At 40.4% G+C, this 17640-nt stretch overlaps 1 protein-coding gene across 2 annotated transcripts in view; it reads right to left on the bottom strand.

Moving 5' to 3' along the window:
* Positions 1-1056: 1056 nt before the first annotated feature.
* Positions 1057-17640, bottom strand: part of SLC25A46 (solute carrier family 25 member 46) — a 41830-nt gene continuing 25246 nt past the window's right edge. For both annotated transcript variants that reach the window (XM_005281635.4, XM_065550305.1), the window contains 3 exons: positions 13080-13136; positions 11749-11806; positions 1057-3526 (listed from right to left, as the gene is read on the bottom strand). In XM_005281635.4, the coding sequence (XP_005281692.2) occupies positions 2948-3526; positions 11749-11806; positions 13080-13136 (694 nt within the window). In that variant the 3' untranslated portion in view covers positions 1057-2947. The remainder of the gene's footprint in view (positions 3527-11748; positions 11807-13079; positions 13137-17640) is intronic.

The following is a 17640-nucleotide window of genomic DNA, read 5'->3' as shown; positions in this document are numbered from 1 at the left end:
GTGAGTAAGCAAATAATCTAATAATTGTGATGATTAAAAGCTAAAATGAGTTTTCCCACTCAGCCCCGCACATGTTGAAACTGAAATGGCTGGCATGAACACAAATGGTGACTTTAGAGATGCCAGTGAGAAAGGGTTAGGAAGATTTTCTAGGGGTAAAACAGTTTACAGAAATACACACGGAGACCTAACATTTGCACCCTACATGAGAAAAAGATGACAAAGGAAATGTGAAGTACACCTCTACCTCGATATAACGCTGTCCTCGGGAGCCAAAAAAAAAATCTTACTGCGTTATAGGTGAAACCGCGTTATATTGAACTTGCTTTGATCCGCTGGAGTGCGCAGCCCTGCCCCGCCCCCCCCGAGCGCTGCTTTACCGCCTTATATCCGAATTCATGTTATATCGGGTCACGTTATATCGGGGTAGAGGTGTATTCTGAGAGCAAGCTAACTTCCACATTACAAGGCAGTCGCTGTATAGTTTACAATGCTCTTTCAAATCAATGTGCCAAAAAGAATTATAACAGCTGAGGATTTGTCTCAATGACAAGAATTGTGGGTCTGTGTGCAACTCACTCAAAGTTGGCAATGAAGGCAAAAATGAGAATTTGACACTGGAGTCAGTTCTAAACTATGCATATATTTTGTGTGGGGAAGGTAACCTGTGCACTCACACTACTTCATGCTTCCTTTGTCCGTGTGCGACAAACAACAGATGTATACATTTTTTTTGTTAGAATACTTTTCTAGGAGTAAAACCAACCCTTTCTGACTGAGACGAGTCATCATTTGTGTTCTTACTAGATAGGCAAATACAATATTTAGGGCTGGTTGGTGAAAATAATTTAAATGTATAATTATCACAATTATTGGATTAATTTACTTCAATACAGCTTTTGGGTGCTCAGCACCTTTGAAAGTCAGGCTACTTTTATTTAGGTACCTAAATATGAATTTGTGACATTTTTAGTTCTTTATTTTTTAAGATATATTGGCCAGTCTTTGCTGATATGCTTTTTTAAAAAGATGTAAGTAATTCACAAAGAATGAATGTTTGAGCAGTGTTGCTGTCTTGAGTTTTATTGAGATTTCTCAATTTGTAGAATACTTTTAAAAAAGGAACCTTGAAATATTACAGCACTTTTAAAATACATATATAAATGGAAAGCCTACAAGACAGAGCTCTGATTTATGTACTACATTTTAGGTATCTCTTTGGTAAATTACTTTTTCAAAAATCTTACATTGTATTTCTATGTTATCTGATTGCTCCCATTTTACACACTAAACTTGCAGAAAAACAATATTCAAAATAAAGTCTCAGGTCCCAAGTTTACTATACTTTCCATTTGAACACTTATGTGCTTAAAATACATGGAAATAAGTTTAACTGTAAGCAAAGCCAAATTATTTTCAAAATATGATATCAATTCATAAGTCATTGCAGTTGAGTCAAAGCTGTTCATAGTTCTGCCATGACTTTCCATAAATAAAAACTACTGTACATTTTAAGATTGATCAATTAAATACACATCAATTTACCATATTCACAAAGATATACAAAGACATCTACCACAAAAGTTAATTTATAAGAAAGGCAATAACCTTTCATATTGTTTAAAAGTAATTTTCTTTTAACATGCTCATCTGGTTTACTTGTTAAAACATCTCTTTTTAAACATCTTCATGAAATCTATTTTGGAAACCAAGCAGCAAATTAACAATTCAGAACAATCAAAACTTTTTAAAGACTGAAAATCTTGGTTTGGACGTTGGGGGAAGGGAGGAGGAAAAATAAATTTCAGTAGTCATCAAACATTACATATTAATTGTGAAACAGAGTTGAATATTGCCCATCAAATATTTAATCCACCAAACACATTTTTAAGCAAGGACTTAAGTGCAAAATCATAAGTGGAGGCTGTCTTAAGTAGACTGCTGCTCTACGGAAGACAAAGGACTCTGAAGACCAAGTCATTGCATTTGCAACTCTTTCCCAGGCATTTCAATCTAACAGAAGAGTAACTACAGAAAATAAAGACCAGTTAATCTTTTTATGCTTTCAGAGTATTATTTGAACATGGGTACTAAAATCATGTCTCATGATTATTCTTTTACGCAAAAATACCTTGGAAAACAAATCTCTCAAACTGTGGTTATGGTAGTGTATTTTAGTTCACCTTGCACATACCAAGACGACAAAGTTCTCATTAGAAAATAATTTGCTATGCGTGATGGACAAAGCATAAAACATTTAGTTTATATTTCCCCCCAGATGTATGTTGCAGCTGTGAAAGTCTTGTTTGTATCTGTAAACTGAAAAAACAATGTGGAGAAAAAATATGGAAGAACAAGATTTTTTTTTTAGTTATCATCCTGACCTAACCACATTAACAGTAAAGCTTAACACAGGTTTTTGAAAGACCATTAAATCCTCAGATATTTTGCATATTAGTTCTGAATCCAAACCCCTTTATTTATCAGAAGAAATTAATTGCTAAAGATGACGATGACTATTTGTCCTTTAGTCATATAGCGCATGTGAACAACAAGCTTATTCCAAGTGCCACTGGAAATGCCATTTTCCATGTCAGTCTACAGGTAGAAGCAAAGGTTATCTATACTGAAATGAGATAAATCATATATATCCTCTATATGAATTTGCCCATTTTAAATTATGATTCTCTTCCACATAATAGTTCACATTTTAAGATATTCGAATTCTAGCAATAGTCCTTGTTTTAATTTTATGGAGTACTTCTTAAATAGGACATTTTGAAATTCAAATTCCAGTTTTTAAATGAACACTTCAGATTGCAAAAAGAGAAACCACTACTACAGATTCTCATCTTTTAGATTTCATTTTCCTATCCATCTCTTTTTACCATAATTAATTAAGTGACCAGATCATGTCCCCGATGCTAATCAATATATGAATGTACTTTTAAGCAACATTTTGAAGCAGCGTGGAGTAAATAATTTTAGTGAGCTGTAAAACAGCCACATGCAGTGTATACTGTACAACAACAGCTCCAAACCCTTTATAAAAACCCAGCATTCCTTCTTCCCGCTTTATAGTATTGATGCAGTCTCTCATTCCCTCATACTGAGTATTGATTGGAAGCACTTCATAGCCCAGGTCTGTATTGTCAATTATTGTGCGTGTTCCCTGAATATGAAGGCGGTGTAAAACTGTCTCCAGTGGGTAAATCATGACATCAGCACAAAGGTTGGCAGCAAAGCTAGCTATAAGTTCTGGAAAATAAGCATCCAACATACTCTGCACAGAATTGGAGCTCTCTGTTGGAAGGCTCTGGGAATTCTCCTTTTTTAGGACAAGCAGAACAAACTTCTGGATGATGGAACTGATGATGTAATGAAGAACTCCATGTAGAACAGTGGGAAAGGTCAAGGCCATAAGGGGGAGGAGCCGTTTGCTATGGGGCACTCCCATGCCAATCACTCTGCCAATCCCTTCTTTCACACAGTCCAAAATTCCAGGATTATCTCGAATGATTTCACTCTACAACCAAAATGAAATAGTAAAAATTAATATCTACCTGGTTTGTCTGGGAAATAGTGTAGACACAGACAGTAATCAAAGCAGTATTTTTTCACCTTTCAAGGACAGTTAAATATAAATATAAGAACAGCCATACTGGATCAGACCAAAGGTCCATCTAGCTCAGTATGCTGTCTTTAGACAGTTGCCAAGGCCAGGTGCCCCAGGGGGAATGAACAGAACAGATAATCATCAAGTGATCCATACCCTGTCACCCATTCCCAGCTTCTGGCAAAACAGAGGCTAGGGACACCATCCTTGCCCATCCTGGCTATTAGCCATTGATGGACCTATCCTCCATGAACTTACCTAATTCTTTTTTGAACCCTGAAATAGACTTGGCCTTCACAACATCATCTGGCAAAGAGTTCCACAGAATAACTGTGCATTATGTGAAGAAATACTTCCTTTTGTTTGTTTTAAACCTGCTACCTATTAATTTAATTTGGTGATCCCTAGGTTCTTGTGTTGAGAAGGAGTAAATAACACTTCCTTATTTACTTTCTCCACACAAGTCATGATTTTATAGACCTCTATCATATCCCCCCTTAGTCATCTCTTTTCCAAGCTGACAAGTCCCGGTCTTACTAATCTCTCCTCATACGGCAGCCATTCCATACCCCTAATAATTTTTGTTGCCCTTTTCTGAACCTTTTCCTTTTTTTTTTTTTGAGATGGGGCGACCATATCTGCGTGCACTATTCAAGATGTGGGCGTACCATGGATTTATATAGAGCAGTGGTTCCCAAACTGGGGTTCGCGAAATGTTACAGAAGGTTCTCGGGAAAAAATTCCCTAATGGCGGACAGAGCTGTCCCTAGAGACCCCGGGACTTCCAAGAGCTAAGCAGATCAAAGCAAGCATATCGATCACACTGGGATTTAAACTTCAAGCCTCCTTTATAAGAAATGCAAAGGGAGGTGGATATTTTTTGCTGGTTTTTAAAATTAAATACGCAGCTAGTGTTGTTCTTAAAACTATTATGAAGAACAAGTTTAAGCTTTGTTGTAACATGCGTTGTTTGCCTGGACTGTTCAAGACCTGAATGCTTGTGTAGGAGGAACTCCGAGTTGGCTTCTTAAATCCCTTCATGCTGTTTCATGTCTGATACTCCTTAATGAAACCTAAGAGCCTTGTATTACAACAAGCTTATTCAAAGTGATACACGTGACGAAAGTGAGATCTTGGAAGAGTGTTGCCGTTTTCATAATGTAATAAAAATACTGTCATGATAAATAATAATTCATAATACATAGTGTGTAATCAGCATGTCCTAAAAACCAATTTTATATTTCCAAGATCACTGCTTTTCTAATTTATATTCAGGTAACGGAGAAAATCCCTGGAAATATTAATTTTAGGAGGGGTTTGCGAGACTTGGCATTTTAGTGAAAGGGGTTCACGGGTTGTTAAAGTTTGGGAACCACTGATATAGAGGCAATATGATATTTTCAGTCTTATTATCTATCCCTTTCTTAATTATTCCCAACATTCTGTTTGCTTTTTTGACTGCCGCTGCACATTGAGTGGAGTGGTTACTATACATGCACATACATAATGGTATTATAACACTGATTTATTGAATTGGAACAAATCTGCATATTACAGAATATAAACTATTTTTTATGTAAACATCTTAAAAATATCAATTTACAATTACCTGTTTTGTTTCTAAGTACCTTAACCCACCAAAACTAAGTATGTACAGTAGTCAATGTATTCAGAAAGTGTTATTTCATAGCAGAGAATCCTGGAAACATTTAACTGTATGAAAACAAGGATATTCCATTAAAAAACTTGAAGGACAAATGCAATTTATTTGGAATTTCTTTACTTTTAAGATTAAAATGTGAGTCTTTGCTATGTCACCTATTTTTAATTTGTATCAATTAAAAATGAAGAGCAAATCCAGACGTAACTTTAACTACAAAAATTCAGATAAGTGAGTAAAGATTTAGTAGGGGTTATGGTAAGTGTAACAGACTTATAACTGTGTATGTTGTAATAATTATGGTGGTGTCTTTCATTCAATTCTTGATGCCTAAAATAGTGCTCTCTTCATCCATGCTGCCATCCATAAAAAAAACTGCAAGGATCATTTTAAGTTATTATTTTCATATTTATTTATTCATATTTTTTCACATCACCCTATTATATCCCTAGATAGTCCTGAGAAGCCAAAAGCACTGGCTCCCTTTCTGATTACATGTAGTACTTTATACAATACTGAGCCCAATCTTGGAACCTGTATAACTTCAGTGGGAGTTAAGCATGCATACTTGTGGACAGGCAGCATATTAAGATTTACAAACCTTTTTTGTAAATCTCAGTATACTGCCTACCCACCAGAAAATTAAAAACAAAGGGGAGGTTGCATGTGCGAGTATACCTGTACGCCAGAATACATTTAGGGCGGTTTGTCAAATGTAGTCCACCAACCTTGATGTGTTGGATTTAAGATTAAGCATACTATAACATAGGTTTTTAAAAGTAAATAATTTTCATGGATCTTTTACGTAAGATCTTTCAATAAACAGCACCACGCAGATTTTGGCACATGTTTTCTTGTATCTTCCCATCTTTCTCAAATGTAAAATGTTACCTTGCTGCACATAATCACTGAGGTTTTTTAAAATCATCTTTTGGTATATTGATTTTCTTCCCCCAGACATACACTTTGTGTGCACAATAGTGACAAATAATCCAAGGTATGCAGAGTTTTATTTTGGCAACATTTTGAAAGCTGAAACATTTAAGATCAAGAATAGCTTAAGGGCTCATTTAATTGCAAAAAACAATGCTGACATGTAAAACAGACATTTACAAGGCCTTATAGCTTGCCTATGAGTCAGACTCTCCCACAGTGCTTCACAGTTATGCTAAGAGGAGGAAAAATACCAACTTGTGGAATTATCAGAGAAAACAAGAATTAAGTAAGAAAAATATTTTTAGCGATCTACTAACCACAAGTACCAGTTGCTTGAGGTAGCAAAATATGATGTAACTGCCGAAAAGACGTAAGGAAATAACAGATGTTTGATTAGGAGGTTGGAAATTTATAAAAATATAAGGAAAATATTAAAAATAAGGTATTTCTCTATATGAAAAAGGAAGTAATGAGAATGAAACTGTAAATAATTCTACTATAAAAGTGTATCAGCTTTTAAGCAAATAATGTAACCAGACAACATACAAATCAAACTGTCATGGGATGCAGGAGTGGTTCTATAGATCTGGGTAAAGAATATATTTGTTATGAACTAACAATTGTTTAATAACCTCACTCAAGATGAGTTATCGAAGTTTCATTACTGAGTAAATTCAAACTTGTGAAAATACAATTTATTAATTAGTAACACCTAATTAACAAACTTAGAAGTCTGCATTTAAAACAGATTATTGGTTTACCGGCCGTTGTGATCTAGATAATCTAGAAGAGGTAATATTTAAAATACATGAAAAAATGTATATAACTCAATATGGCACTATACCTGCCTGTTGTACTCTCTTTTCCGAAAACGTGCAAAAATAAAAATGTTTAAAATTTTAAATTGAATATTTTCTACAGGAGGTAGATGTAGTAAGCAAGTAAGCACTGCTTAGTAGTTCTGATACTAAATTTAAAAAAACATAGCACACACATGCACAGTTCATGAGAATTTTATGTTTTGAAAAAATGCAAATACCATGTTTTCCTTTATTTGTAAAGCAAGGAAAATAGGATACTAAAATGAAAAGTATCTGCTATAATAGCAAGATAAGCACAATGGAGACATCTAGCGTAAATAAACTACAAAGGTAAATTTCAAGTTATCAGCAAAGGCTTTGTTTTAATAAATAGTTGAAATAGCTTCCTTTTAAGATCTTACAATGGAAATTTTACATTTCTTAAAAGGAATAGTAGACACTTCATCTAAAAAGAATCTAAACATTGTTCATTTTCAAGGCTATTATTTAGTCACAGAGGTCGTAGAAGTCACAGAAGCTCCTAGTCACTGTGCAGCTGCCCTGCTGCAGGCAGTGTGGGAACCCACAGTTCCCCATTTTGTCACAGATATTTTTAGTAAAAGTCAGGGACAGGTCACAGCTTCTGTGAATTTTTCTTTATTGCCCATGACCTGTCCACGACTTTTACTAAAAATACCAGTGACAAAATCTTAGCTTTCTTCATTTCGTCATGCAAAATTGACTCTGGTGCTTCAAAACTACAGACTTAATTTTATATGTCAAGTGTGCCCCCATGTGGTTTAAGATGGAAAAGACCAAAAAGTGTTAAAATGACAAGAAATTTCTCCAAATCATAGATTATCCATCTTTAAGACATGCAAGTACAACCATTTTACATGCAGAACTATAGTGACAATAACACGTGAGCAGCATGATTCTTGCAAGAATGCTCCGCTGTGTAAAAAACAAATACTCAAAAGCTAGTATTAAAAGTTATCAGTAGCAAGATATATAACCTTAAACACTCAACAATTCTCAACTGCCACCAATGCACCTCTTATAAAGAACCATACCAAAGGGGAGCTCATGTTAATGGTTTTTGTCAGGACACATCCCAACTCTTCCTGATTCAGAGTAAAAAACTGAAAAGTTCATTATTGTTTCAGTGTTACTACTCATAGGAAAACTGGCTTACATTAATGTTTCCAGTAACAAGGGCAGAAATTTTACATAGTGTGTGTTAAGGGACTATGCTCTGAGATAGTCAGACATGCATAGTTAAATAGGCTGAGTATCACCAAAAAACTCGCAGATAGACACTTGATCCTAACTCCTGACAAAAATCCCACTGAAATAAACTAAAGGCAATCCATATCAGAGGATTAATTATCCTTTAAAACTACAATAATACACAATGTGCCTACAATGCTTGCAGTTCATGATGTGCAAGTTTCACCCTTCTTTGTGATGCTCACTGAAAAACACACACCCCTAAATGACAAGAGTTTTAATGATGAAAGGCGCTGGTGTAGACAGTGCTTTGCTGGTGGGAGACACTCTCCCGTGACAAAGCTACCGCCCCTAGTTGTCATCAGGAGAGCTCTCTCCTGGCAACAAAGAGCGTCTATACTGTGCACCTTACAATGGTGCGGCTGTTGCGTCACAGCTGCCCCGTTGTAAGGTAAGCAGTGTAGACATAGCTCAAGATAGGGTTCATATGTGACACAGATGTATCCCACACTGTCACAGTCCTCTCTTTGGAACCCATCAATGCCAGTCCCAAATTAACCAGGGAAACTGAAAGCATGAGTATTCCACCAGGAACTGACATCACTGCCTCTACAACGTTCTCTAGCTCAAGGGGAGAAAAACAAGAGCTGGGAGTTAAAACTACTTCTCTTACATGGCAGAGCATCAACTGTTTTTGTACAAAGGAATCCCTGAGATGCCTGTCCATCTTAAACATGTGTAAAAATATACGGAAGTATTAACTATAGGGTGCCTTTATAATGCGAACTATAGTTAAGATTAGAATGTAAATTAGAACCTAATCTCCCTTTTCCTGTTGCTCATAACTATAAAATTGTTTAGACTGAAATTTTCTATGCCTGATTTTAAAACTTAGACACAAACTTAATTTGAGAAAAATCCCAGCAGCCATATAAATGATAAAAGCATAAAAAATTTCTCTAAGTTCTGATAATACATTTTGTGCTTGACATTTTAAACTAAAAACTTCACGCTTGGCTAGTTACGTTGATCTTACTGTGATTTATATTTCGAACCAAGTTTAAAGAAAATTGTTATAAAGATTATCAAATGTTGCCAAACTGTGGCTTTGGTGTACTGTAAGTAGGGCAGAGTTTCAAAGACGATGACCTTCCACTCCAAACTGTTTTGCCACCAGTCCCCAGGATTTCAGTTGTGGAAAGCAGAGAAAGCAAGAACATTCCAGGTGAACACAAATGCTATGATGTGGCTACGGGAGGAGTTGTTGTCTTGGAAATAGTCATGTCCTACTATGCCTTTATGTGCTTTAGAGAGAATCATTTATGCCTTTATACCAGGAAGGGACCAAGCCAGTGCACAAGGACTTGCTGTCAGGTATTGTATGCTTGCAATGGCCTGCCCTGCTAATAAGACAGTAGCAGTATATGGCAGTAGCTACAGCTTTCAAATGGTCTTCAATAGGGTTACCATATTTCCACAAGCAAAAAAGAGGACACTGGGGGGGAGGAGCCCCGCTCTAGCCCCGCCCCTGCCCCACCCCCATCCACTCCCTCCCACTTCCCACCCCGATTGCCCCCCTCAGAACCCCCAACCTCCCCCCGCTCCTTGTCCCCTGACTGCCCCCTCCTGGGACCCCTGCCACTAACTGCCCCCTAGGACCCCACCGCTTATCTAAGCCGCCCTGCTTCTTGTTCCCTGACTGCCCCCTCCTGAGAACGCCCTACGACCCCTACCTGTCCCCTGACTGCCCCGACCCTTATCCACACCCCCACCCCATATTCACACCCCCGCCCCCAGACAGACCCCCGGGGACTCCCATGCCCTATGCAACTGCTCGCCGCCCCCGACAGGACCCCCAGAACTCCTGACCCATCCAACCCCCTCTGCTACCTGCCTACCTCGACCCCTCTCCACACCCCCACCCCCTGACAGCCCCCCCAGAACCCCAGACCCATCTAACCCCCCCGCTCCCTGTCCCTGACTGTCCCAACCCCTCTCCACATCCTTGCCCCCCTGACAGCCCCCCCCCAAACTCCCGACCCATCCAACCCCCCCCTCCCTGTCCCCTGACCAGAGCCGGCTTTAAAGAGCCCAGGAATCAGGCTGCGCTCTGGCCGGGGTTGAGGGGCCTGAGCCGGGCCGGGTCCGGGCTGGGGCCCGAGCCGGGCCGGCGCTGCTGGGGTCAGGGGACAGGGAGGAGTGGATGGGGCAGGGGTCCCTGGGGGGGGGGGCGGATAGGGGGTGGTGGCTGGGCCACGCCTGGCTGTTTAGGGAGACACAGCCTCCCCTAACCGGCCCTCTATACAATTTCAGAAACCCGATGTGGCCCTCAGGCCAAAAAGTTTGCCCACCCCTGGACTAGATTAAAATATTCCTAAATCACTGCTTTCATCTGGGAGTCCAAGAGCACCAATGGATCAAGAAAGCCCCAAACTGAGTTATTGTAAGTCTGACTCTGCAAAACACTTCCCCCCCTTGGTCTGTTCTAATTTTTATCTTCATAGTGCACTGCAAGGCTGATTCATTTTGGTTGAGGGCAGGTATTTTAAGAGCTGTCTGGTGGCTGGGAAAGTGTTCGCTGAGTAATTTAAAATTTGTGAATTGGGTTTGCTGGGCAAATCACACTTGCATTTGTAATGTATTTATTTATTTATAGCTTACTAGCACCTAGGCCCACCGGAGAGGTTTTTTAAGGAACCTGAAGAAAAGGGCCTCCGAGGAGTAGTCTTGGAATTGGGTAAGATAGTAGCCTAGGAGAAGGGTCCTTGGAACTCCCTACACCTCTAGAGGGAAAAGGGTTGGGGAAACAGCCGAAGAGGCTGGAGTTCACATTCTGCATTGAATAACCTAAGATGACCTCAGGAGAGAAGAAACACTTCTGCCCAGACAGAGAGATGGAGCTGCCCAGCTAAGAGGTGAGGAAAAAGATTGTGTGTTAATTTGTGTTGTGTCAGCCCTAAGAAGGGGGTTTTGTTGCCTGATCTTGGCCTCACCGGTGTCTTCTGGGAGTGGGCACTGCAGAGAGAGACTGCCCCTTGATATAGAGTAAAGGTTATTAGCATTTCAAGAAGCATAATTAGTAATCAGATTGGATTCCTATCTTCTTCTCTGAGACAGTAAGTCTCACTTGTTAGAGGGATTTTTTTTAAATTTACTTATTTTTGGTAAATACTAGGTTAAAAAGGTAGATTGAACTCGCAGAGATCTATTAATGATATGTAGGTCAATACCCCACATCTTGGTAAGTACTTTGTATAGTGTGTCAATGAATGAAGCTGAGTGTTTAATTTTTTAAACTAAATATATGACTAGTGATTAGAAAAAGGTAAATAGAGCTAAAAAGGAAAACCAAAACTTCAATAGCACTGTACAGAAACTCCTAGTAATGTAAATCAAAATCCACTGAGAAAAGAGTCAAATACTGAGTTCTCTATATAAATTCTTATCTGTAAACAGAAGAACAGCATATCTTTTTATATGTAATAGACATATAGATGGTAAATTACCTGCACAGTTTCAACCAGGCTTGCTGAATAAAAAGGCATTGCTACCACATAGGTTAGGCTGCAGGAATTAATAAAAAGGTTAATATTTTGTTTATGAATTATATTACTAAAATATCAATATTCTCAGACATAGGATACATTGAGTCATTGAAATCCTCATATTTATACAATTATGAAGCCATGCCCAAGGGAAACTAGTTATCTGATACTAAACTATAGTTGAATTTCTACATCAATTTTAAGCAGGTCAAAATAAAGTTCAGTTAGAAGTTCTGCAAGTAATCAAGTTCTTGATAATATAAAATTTTAGCCTTAGGTGGCCAATTCAGAAGTTAACAAGTTGTACAGAAATCGAAATTGAATCACTAGGGCTCTGATCCCTTAAATCAGTGAGGCTCTATGTAGGTGAACACAACTGAGCACACAGAACAACTTGCAGGATTAGAGACTAAAATAGATTTTATTCTATAATTAAGGTAATTATGAAATTGTATTTTTGAAGGTCCACAAATAACCATAAGCCACAGATCAGATTAGGAACTTTAAAATGGAATCATTAAATTCCTACAATGTTCGGTGTGTTTTTCTTACGGTACACCTACACTGTACATAACTCTCGGTGGCATGTATAGTACATACACTATATGCCGCCCCCCCCCCCCCCAACAGTTATACATAGTATTGTATAAGATGAGGCACTGCTTGTGTGAGTAGAGTAAGGACATGCCTGAACCCTGTGGATATGTATCTGGGTATATACCCTACTCACCCAAGCAGTGCCTCCCTGTCCTGCTGCTTCCACCATAGTGAAAGACTCTGGCAGCAGGGACAAGCTCCAGCAGCTCCCCACATCAGAGCTTTTCACTGGCACATAGCAATACTCAGCAGTATGGATGCAGACTGCTTTTTAATGTTGCATGTAGCTACACACACCCTACATGCCACTGCCAGTGGTGTGCAGTGAAGATGTAGCCTTACACTGCTTATTTGGGACCATCCATACACAATCTGAATTTCTCATTTGCAGCTAAGAGCACCTTTTCAAAATCCACAAAACTATCATCATCCTGGCAAATTTCAAAGGGACACAGCCTCCTTGCAGACTGAATGCCACCTGGATTGATCTCTATCTAGGTCCTTAAGGTAGTTTAGCTGAATATTCAGTTTATGTACATCATTGGTGATCTTATTACACCACTGAAACTTTTGGCAACCACATGCTTGCTGGCTCTGTAGTGGCATTCTTTGGTCTTCTATCTTAAGAACATATGTTTATATATACACATCTTATCATAAGAGTATTCTCAGTTTTTAGCAAGAGCCACACTTACCTTTTCAGTAGAAGGTGTCCTCCTATTTGTCTGAGGCTCCATTTATGTGAAAGTTCCCTAAAAGTTAAAGCAGAATTTACCTGTAAAATGCAAGGACAGAAAACCCCAAGCATTTATTTCACCACTCTAACAGTATTTTAAAACATCAGTTTGATAATTAGGGTCTATGCATGTCCTTCACAACAGCTAATGAAAAGATCATGCTTAGCTTGTATAAATTCTATTTTTTTAATTAGATATTTTGATTTGTTAGGACTGTTAGACATTCTAACAGGAAAATAAGTGACGTGCATTTATCTGTTTGTAGCTCAAATTTATTCTAAATTGTTACACAATCATTGCTGTTTGGAAAATTGCAACATTCTGAAGCAAATTTGGTTTTGTTTCTCTATTCCTAAGTGAACAGCGATTTTTTAGACACCAGTCTTCTTTTACTATCCTAGAATTACTGAAAATTGGCTAGCTAACATTTGAAATGTATTCCTTGAGGTTACATCGGTCTAGTTTTCATTCTTCTCCTAGAATGCTATTATATTCTCATACACTTTACTAGCTTACTTCAGACATTTCAACTATCTAACAGACAAGGTCTCAGGCCTGCAGCTGTATAGTAATTCCACAAATGCTAAGAAACACAAATTATTCAGATTTGGACCCATTTTAACTATTTCCTGCTTTTCCATGCAAAACCTGACAACCTCTAAAAGTAGAATATTTTAGATGCATACTTCGAAACATGGCTAGTTAATATCAACTATAGTCTATTAAACTGATAATATATCACAACATTGATTAGGGATGGCACCACACAGTAGTAAATTTGCTAAACAATCTCAAAATTACTTAAGGTTAAAGAGGGTCCAATCTGATATGTCAGACATACTGGACTGTGAATTTGTATTTTTGCTGCTGGAAAATAATAGGCTTTAAATTACATTCAGCTTCATTCTTGTCAAAGAATCACACTCAGCAGTGTGACAGCAACTCTAATCTAAGAAATTAGACCATGTTACTGTATTGAACATGATACTGTACGGAGCAGAGATTTGCTGACAAGAGTGGCTAACAAAGAGTGGAAACTGCCCACTACCAGATGGCTGAGGAAGATTCTACACATTTTGCGGAAAAATAAAACAACAAATGCACAAGTAAGCAAGCTGACTAGCAAGACATGCTAGGAAATATCACCAAAGAAAGACTAAAAGGTGGTTGGGACATGTATACCAGATGGGAGACATGCTAAGCAAGCATTGAACTGGGAACCCGAAATAGGAAAGAGAAAGCAAGGAAGGCCAAGGAAGAACTGGCAGAAGACAGTAACAATATATAAAATGCATTGGCATCACCTGGGAAGAAGTGTGCAACTGTAAAGAATGGGCGATCTGGACTGTCCAATGTGTCAGCTGCACACCACTGTGCATGTGCAGAATTCATGTGTCCTGCAGACAGAGCCGCCGCTTGGGTAGGGCGAATCAGGGTGACTGCCCCAGGCCCTGTACTTTGGGGGGCTCCATGCTTTGATAAAATTGGGACTGTCACGATATTTAGCCCTTTGTCCCACGTCCTGACTGATGTACGATCAGGATGCCATTTATCACGATATTCAGGTGAGGTGGGCAGAGAGGTGAGGCAGGAGGGCGAGCAGCGTGAGGAGGCAAACGGGGAGGCATGCGGCAGGTGGGAGGGGGGTGAGGAAGTGGGCAGATGGCCGGGGAGGTGCACCGGGCAGACAGCAAGGAGACTAGCGGGGAGGCGAGCGGCGAGCAGATGGCGAGGAAGAAAGCAGCGGGCAGACGGGTGGGGGGTGAGGAAGCCAGAGGCAGCCAGGCGGGTGGACACGCTGGGCAGATGGTGAAGAGACTAGCACGGAGACTGATTTGTCCCGGGCCCCGCACTCCCCCTAGGGACGGCTCTGCCTGCAGATTTTATTTTTCTCTGCAGAGAGGTTCTGCAGTTACATCTTTTGCTCACCAGGGGCTGCTATGGTGCCAGAACAGAGGCAGCAGGCTCACTGCTCACTGGCCCTAGAAATCAGCAGCCGATAGGGAGAGAACAGAGGCTGTGTTCCTCACAGCGCCCTGCCTGCGGGGCTAAGGGAGGAGAACTGACAGAGTGGGGTACATGGGGTTTCTGGGGGGTTCACCTAGATTGGAGTTCAGAAGGGCTAGCAGGGGGGACAGACTCAAGCTGGGGATGCATAAGAATGGGGGTGGAGGAGGAGTGGCTGAGTGGAGTGCAGGGACGCATGGGGACAGGGGCAGATGTGCCTGACTGATTGGGAGAGGCTAGGGGTCAGCCAGGGTCTGCATGGGGGAGGATCCCCAGCTCCCTAACAAGCCCCTCTTCCCCAAATATGTTCCATACTTTTCTCATCCACACCCAACAACCCTTCAGGTTCACTCCCAGGCTCTTCCCAGCAATTACTTCCCTCTCCCTCAGCTCCTCCATTATCTCCGATTCTCCCAAGCCTTTGCACTGCTTCTGAGGAGTGCGGTACATTTCTGTATTGCAGTTTAAATGAATTACTACTTAAACTTCTGTATTAATATGCCTACTAAAGAATCTATTTGTCAAAAAAACCGTTTCCTAAATCTTTTTTGTTGTCTGTATTGTTACAGACATACTTGCTGACAGGTATTTTGGAATAAATTCCAAAATAATTGAAACTGGCATGGTTACATTGGGTTATTTTGACCCATTTATCTCAATGAGATGCTCTGACCTGAAAGAGAATATATCCAGTGGAGATAAATAGAGCCTGAAACAATAGCTCTAAGATGTTTGTCAAGCATACCCATTCTCAGCAGCATGTTCTTTGTGCGTGCTCTGTGCATGTCTACACTTAAAACACTACCTTCGCAAACGGCAGGATTTCTCCCATCGGGGCAAGTAATCGATCTTCTTGAGAAGTGGTAGCTCGGTCTAGAATTCTACTGTCGACCTAGCACTGTCTACACTGGGGGTTAAGTCAGGTATAGCTACGCCTCTCAGAGGTGTGGATTTTTCATACCCTGAGAGATGTGGCAATTCTGATGCAAGTTCCTAGTGTAGCCTAAGCCTCGTACTCTGAGGACACCTGTTCTAAGCTCCCTATTGAGAAGGTCAGAGATTCCCCATATCTTTGCTCACAACTGAGTGAGAAGAGGATCTCAGACACCCCCCAGAAAGGCGAGTGCCTTAGAAATCTGGCTGACATGAGGGGGCGGAGGGTCAGACCCCACAGAATGCCAGGGCCCCCGAGATCCCAGCACACATACAGGGTGCAGTGAGCAAAGTCAAACATCCCTAGGTGGGCAGAGATCCCCAGATCACATGCTTCTCGTAAACAGAGTGTAGGGACACAGTTCCTGCCCATCTTGGCTAATCGCCATTGATGGAGCTATCCCCCATGAATTTATCTAGTTCTTTTTGAACCCTATTATAGTCTTGGCCTTCACAATATCCTCTGGCAAAGAGTTCCACCAGTTAACTGTGCATTGTGTGAAGAAATACTTAGGCCTGGTCTACACTAGGCGTTTATGTCGAAGTTAGCGCCGTTACATCGAATTAACCCTGCACCCGTCCACACTGCGATGCTATTTAGTTCGACATAGAGGTCTCTTTAATTCGACTTCTGTACTCCTCCCCTGATGGACGGATGACGACACTTACCCAAAAGCACCCTGGACACATTTTGTTACCCAGAAGGCTTTTGCGGCTACACCCAGAATTCCAATGGGCAGAGGGGACTGCGGGAACTGTGGGATAGCTGACCACAGCGCACCGCTTCGAATGTCGACGCTTTCACCGTTAGTGTGGACTCACAAAGTCGAATTACTGTCCTTAGTGTGGACACACACGTTCGACTTTGCAATATAGATTCCAAAAATTCGATGCAAGTAAAATCGAACTACTCTCGTAGTGTAGACAAGACCTTACTTTTGTTTTTTTTAAACCTGCTGCCTATTAATTTCATTTGGTGACTCCTAGTTCTTGTGTTATGAGGAGGAGTAAATAACACTTCCTTATGTACTTTCTCCACACCAATCATGATTTTATACAAGGGGCTAGGACTTGGAGTTCAGACACCACTAGAAAGGCAAGCACCCTTCAGAACCTGGCTCGAGGGTGGGCAGGGAAGGGGTCACACCCCCAAAGATTGATAGGACCTGCTATATCCTGACACACACATGGGGGCAGGGAATGGGGCTCAGACACCATGAGTGGCAGGGACCCCCAAATTCAAACTCACAAAGGTGAGTAGAGGAGCTCAGATCCCCCAGAAAACAACCCCCCTCCAGAACCTGTCTCACATGGAAGGGGGCAGGCAGGCAAGAAGGGTCAGACCTCTGTAGATCAGCGAGGACCCTGGATCATGGCACATACAAGGAATGGGAATATGCAGCTGACAGGTGCTCCTGCCCCTATTCTTCTCCCCCTCACCCCGACACTCATCCCTATGTCCCCCCTTCCTAGTTTCCCTCCCCTCTCACTCCCCCTAGTCCAGATCCCCTCCCCATCACATGATCTCCCAACCTTTTTTAAAAGCCATAGATTTTAAATCCAGACAGCTTGTATCCAA

The sequence above is a fragment of the Chrysemys picta genome, chromosome 6 (genome assembly GCF_011386835.1).
Source record: "Chrysemys picta bellii isolate R12L10 chromosome 6, ASM1138683v2, whole genome shotgun sequence".
Taxonomy (NCBI): domain Eukaryota; kingdom Metazoa; phylum Chordata; order Testudines; family Emydidae; genus Chrysemys; species Chrysemys picta.
This window is presented reverse-complemented; position numbering and strand designations above follow the sequence as displayed.